Source organism: Blennius ocellaris (assembly GCF_963422515.1).
Source record: "Blennius ocellaris genome assembly, chromosome: 5".
Classification (NCBI taxonomy): Eukaryota; Metazoa; Chordata; class Actinopteri; order Blenniiformes; family Blenniidae; genus Blennius; species Blennius ocellaris.
In genome coordinates this window covers 28,362,539-28,367,841 of record NC_137654.1, presented here as the reverse complement: position 1 = coordinate 28,367,841, position 5,303 = coordinate 28,362,539, and the positions used below count along the sequence as shown (strand labels likewise).

At 44.8% G+C, this 5,303-nt stretch overlaps 1 protein-coding gene across 1 annotated transcript; it reads right to left on the bottom strand.

The window, feature by feature from the left end:
- Positions 1–527: 527 nt before the first annotated feature.
- On the bottom strand, positions 528–5,036 carry dclre1b (DNA cross-link repair 1B). The gene is made up of 4 exons (XM_080497226.1): positions 4,711–5,036; positions 4,054–4,219; positions 3,775–3,957; positions 528–3,187 (listed from the first exon to the last, which is right to left on the bottom strand). Exons 1-4 carry the CDS (start codon positions 4,903–4,905, stop codon positions 2,088–2,090), a joined length of 1,644 nt encoding a protein of 547 aa, XP_080353352.1. The 5' UTR covers positions 4,906–5,036; the 3' UTR covers positions 528–2,087.
- Positions 5,037–5,303: the final 267 nt, after the last annotated feature.

Genomic DNA, 5,303 nt, shown 5'->3' with positions numbered 1-5,303 from the left:
GCCGTGCAGCACGCCTCAGCGTTGGATCCCTCCAATAACCTGCTCTGTCCTCGTCGGAACACTGAACCCGGTCTGAATCCGGGTTCAGGTACTTTTATCCAGGATGTAGACCTCATCGAAACACAATTGTACACAGTGTCGTGTGCAGCGGAATGTTTTTAGCACCTGTTCCAGACTGAAACAAGGTATATAAGAATAAAATACAAATTAAAACACACAAGAGAGAAATAGATGTAAATAGATCATATTACAGGACAATGTTATTGTTTACCTTAACTGTGATGAGTAAAATGCAATATTGTTCAAATTATCTTATTATAGTTAAGAGATTAATAAACCAAAAATAAGCGAAATAATTCTTCAAGTTGAATTTAAAAAGTAAAAGGGATCAGGTATTTTTTTTTATAACAAACTACTGCCACCTTAAGGAAGAGGAACGGTACTGCAACAGAAAATATAAACCTCAGTCTATTTTGAGCTATTACGCAGATTTTAACTGTACTTTTAGAGGGACATGAATAGAAATATTGGTGAAACAGTGCAATTTATTAAAATGATTCATAATCTTGTTTTAGCATCCATGGTACAGTTACAGACTTTATATCCTTTTCTCTTAATCCACAAGATTTCAATTAATCATTTACGAAGCAAACTCTTCCAACACAGTATACGCTCGATGAAGCAGACGGGTAGTACGTGATTACATGAATAAAACACTTCCATGATGTATTTCCCAATGGAAATGCACAGTACTGACAACACATGAGACGGCAGTGTCCTACAGGTAAGACTTAAGACATGTTGGGTCCATTTAAACTTTGACACACACATTCATGAAAACACCACAGCTCAGACATACATAAAGTGTCATACAGACAAATATATTCACCAAATTAGATAAAATCCACCTGTAAATTCAGTTCGGCTAGAAATGATACAAGAAGTTAGAAAAATGTCACTTCTGTCGCTGGTGATCTCTAGAGGACACTGAATGTTTTTACACGCTGCTCTGAAACACGAAGGACTGAGAAACACTGACGTGTGGGACAGACGTCGTAAAAATGACTGAAAAGATCAAATACTCCCAGGGGGTTTATAAAGTTTGTGCTTGTTTCACAAAACAATGATTCATATTTTGACATTACACACCAGCCGCCTCCAGTGTTAGAATTCACACACACGGACCCACAAATACACACTGCTATAGTATAAGACAATACTCTTTGGTAGAATTATTCCTCTAAAGAAAGCAGATATGCAGTAATGTGGTTTGAAGCAGAAACATTATTATAGTGCCACCTTGAGGACAACCAACGTGTTATTTGTTGCACCTCCTGTGTTCTTAATCAACACTGAATCAAATCAGATCTTTTACCTGTTGAGGAAACATTAATGTCAATCAGACGTTAATTTGTCTGGAGCAACACTACGTGGTTATAATAATAAACTGATGATAATATTACACGTCTTACACACTCCTTTACATATAAAAGCTTCAAAATCATCCAGAAGAACAGCTTCCAAATAGGGGAAAAAAACTGAAACCAAAACACACAAGATTCCTAAAATCAGCCATAGAAACTTCACAAACGTTACAGAAAAGGCCAAATATTTGCATCATAAAGGCTATTTAGACAAGCGACGCAAACAAACTCGACTGAATTGAAGCGTTCTGTTGGATAATTATGGCTTCAACTCACTTCACTGGAAGAGAAAAAATTAAGATGACTCATTTCAGACAATCAAGGCAAACAAGCTGTTCCTCCAATAGTCATCAACTGAAACTCGGCTGAAAAGTAAACAGAGACATAAGGCCACGAACGTAATGTACCAACTGAGACACGAGCACAACCAATCACAGATTCAGAAGACAAACGGCAACTCACAGATTTCTCCTCCGTCTCCGCCACAGTTCACATGTAGAGGTCGACTCCATCAGGCAGAAAAACTGTCATTTTGGTTTGATTTGGCAAACAAGAGAGTGGGGGGGGGGGGGGGTAAATTAATATGAATTAATTTTTGAATATGATCAAGTTACTTATTGCGGATCATAACATACAATAATAATGTAAAACACACAAAGCTTTCTAAAAGAACATTATGTCACAGGTCCTCTTCTGAGGGATGAGCGGATACTGCTGCACGAGGCTCCTGGGCAGAAGGCCGCGGGGATTCATGTCCTCCGTTGAGAAGATGAGATTCTCCAAAAGGCCGATTTCAAGCTCCTCTAAAGAATTGCGCTGTCGCTCGGTGAAGGAGCCGGACGAGGCGCCGGACTCCTCGCTGACGTCGTTCTGATCGGTCCCGCTGTGCCGACTCGTGTTTTCCCCGTCGGACGCGGCGCGGCGGCTCGCTGCACGTCTGTGTCCGTTCCTCACGTTGTCATCGCTTTCAAAGGAAGAGCTGTTGCGGGCGAATCGACCGAACGGCAGCGACTCTTCCAATGCCGCGTCGTCTGACACGGTTCCGATGGCGTCGGAGTCCCCCGCGTCTCCAGCTTCTGTTCGGTTTCTGTTTGGAGAAACGTTTTGGCTGAAGTCCATCAGGATGCAGTCCTCCTCGGCCTCGCTACTTCCTGTGTCCATCTCCTCCTCGGACTGTTCCAGGCGGTCCGCCTTCACGGCGTCTTGACTGGACCTCCGAACAGGAGAGTCAAAGATCACTCCTTTGGGAGACAGACGCTGGAAGTGTCTGCGGTGGACGTTTGCCGATGAGCAGAGCTGCTGCTTGGGTTGACCCAGCATGTAGTTCCTGACCGACTCGGGCACCAGGACTTCGTGGCGCTTTCTGCTGGGGAGCAACGCAGCGAGGCCGCCGGGCAGACGGTTTGCCAGCAGAGGCACCACAGAGGCAGGTCTGAGTGCCGAGACGAAATCCTCCAGCTCCTGGTAGGATGAGTGGTCGGAGTAGGGCACGACGTAGACGTTGGGGTGGAAGGAGACCAGCGGCCTGCTGGTGGGGAGGATGGCCAGGGTGAGCTGCTCCGCGTTCCACTCGCGCAGAGCAGCATGACAAATCTCCGACTGCCTGACGGCGCGGATGCGACCGGCCCCGGACTCGGTCGTAAACACGTCGGGCAGCTCCAGAGCTTTGAGGGTTTCCATCCTCTCCACGCTCACCTCCACCCAGGTTTTGAACTCCAGCGCCAGCTCCAACAGCAGAGACTCCTTACCCAGCGTATACAGACCTGCAGGAGGGAGAGAATCTGTGTCAGCAAATCAAAGTGTAATCCTGCGGTTCTGTCACCCAGAGGAAAAACCAGCAATTCCACATGAGCAAGTCGAGGAGACAAGAGCAAGTGATGCGGAGTATACGTCAAGAACATATCTATGTTTTTACAAAACCAAATGATTACTGCAGAAAATGACTTCAATCTGAACATAAAGCCAATTTTAATGGAGCGTTGAGCTATGTCACCTACAAGAAATAATTGTTTTAAATCAATGTTTGATTTGAATTTGTCAAAATTCACTTGGTGGTTTGGCGGGTCGGATTGGAGTTTCTTGCAGGTCAGTTTTGGCCCACCGGCTTTATGTTTGACACCTGTGGTGTGAATCTTATCTCATTATATGCAAGTATCCTAAATTATGCTTATTTCTAAATTTAAAAAAAAACATGAAGTAAATTCCTTATATGCTCAACATAACTGTCAATTATGTTGCAGTAATCTGCAAGTTGTGCAACAGAATTTTGTTTACCTCACATCTGTTGCTCAGATGTTTGAGCAGTAAAATAGGAGAAATGTGCTGTGAAATAGAAGCTTCAAAAGTTCACCTATGACAACAGCATGCTTGGGGTGGCTGCGAATGATCTCTTTGATCTGCTGTGTGGCTCGCTGCCTGGAGGGCAGCATGCGGTTGGGGTCACAGTTGGTGTCATCCAGGTACAGCACATCGATGGTGGTGTTGGTCTGAAAACACGGCTCGCGCAGCATTGCGGGTGTGTATCTGAAGTCGCCTGAAACGAGCAAAACATCAATGCCAAAAGTTCTATATTTCGCTGTTTTAATATAAATATTATCAAATATAGCTTGGAAGAATAAGACAAACTGACCAGTGTATAGGATGGTGCCAAAGTAGCCTTCAAACAGGAACATGACTGCTCCTGGACAATGGTTGGCGTCTATTAGTGTGACCGTGAGTCTCTCCTTTCCAATGTCATCCAGCGGGAGCAGGTGGGGTTCATCTAGCTCCAGGGGGTGGATCCAGTGCTCTTTCACCTATGTTATGATTGAAATAATCACAAGTAGTACATAAATGTCACATCTACTTCAGCTCACACCAGAATTCCAATGAAGTTCCTTCAAAATGCAATTCACTTATTATAAATAACAACTTCCAACGAAGGCTATCTAATTTCTCAGAAGGTTTAAGGGAATGGTGGGAACTTGTTTCTTGAGTATGGTCGTACACATGAGACACTGCTATTTTTAACAATGTGGCATCTTAAATAAAACTGAATCAACGTGTAAAACGATTAGAATTGTATATAGATACACAAACCGTTGCAGTTGTTTTGCCTGTTTTACTGGGCATTAAAATGTAATAACTAGAATGAAGGGAGGAATAGATGGATGGATTAATGGATGTTTCGTAACTTTTTGTGAGCCTTATTTTAACATCTGCTGTTATTAGTAGCTGCGATGGCCGCTAAAGGAAGCCGGTCACCAGTCAACAGGGGCACCGGATGACCCGAAACACCGGTCCTCACCTGCAGCTTGAGTCGGAGCAGAGTGGCGGTGACCGGGGAGCAGTAGATCGGCCTGTCGCTCCAGGTGGAGCTCAGTCCCGCCGTGTGGTCGCTGTGCATGTGGGAGAGGAAGAAGAGTCGAGCCCCCGCACATCTGCGGACCTGCCAGAAGTCCACAGCCAGCGGGGTGTAAGGGATCACCTTCCCGCAGGACATGCTGACCGAGTGGGATCAGCAGCTGCTCATCTAAACGTTTAGGAACTAGTTTATAAAGCCTGGCAGCAGCCTCCGGGATCCCTAAGAGCCACCCAGCCTTTACATTTGAATAGTTTAAACAGAAACTGAGGGAGTGGCGTTCTTCTCACTGCCCGCCATTTCTGTTTTCAATATGCTTCTTCTTCTTCTGTGCGCCTTGAGGATTCAGTCCGAGAGCGCCTGTGCCACACTGCCCCCTGCAGGACACCGTGTGATAGAACATATCGTCGTCTGAAGACGATAGAGCGTAACTCGGTGTGGGCAACTCATTTTCTTAAAGCGCCACAAGAGAAATTCAAATTACCACTGCTATACAGCTGAGGCATGAGTTAGAATGACTTTTGCTCAATAACAATAAT

What these genes read in the sequence shown, in the direction of transcription:
- dclre1b (XM_080497226.1), bottom strand. Translation starts at nt 4,905, where the DNA reads ATGTCCTGCGGGAAGGTGATCCCTTACACCCCGCTGGCTGTGGACTTC. An exon ending in TGGCACCATCCTATACACTG is followed by an intron (nt 3,958 to 4,053) that starts GTCAGTTTGTCT and finishes TGCTCGTTTCAG; the next exon opens with GCGACTTCAGATACACACCC. An exon ending in CAAGCATGCTGTTGTCATAG is followed by an intron (nt 3,188 to 3,774) that starts GTGAACTTTTGA and finishes TCCCTCCTGCAG; the next exon opens with GTCTGTATACGCTGGGTAAG.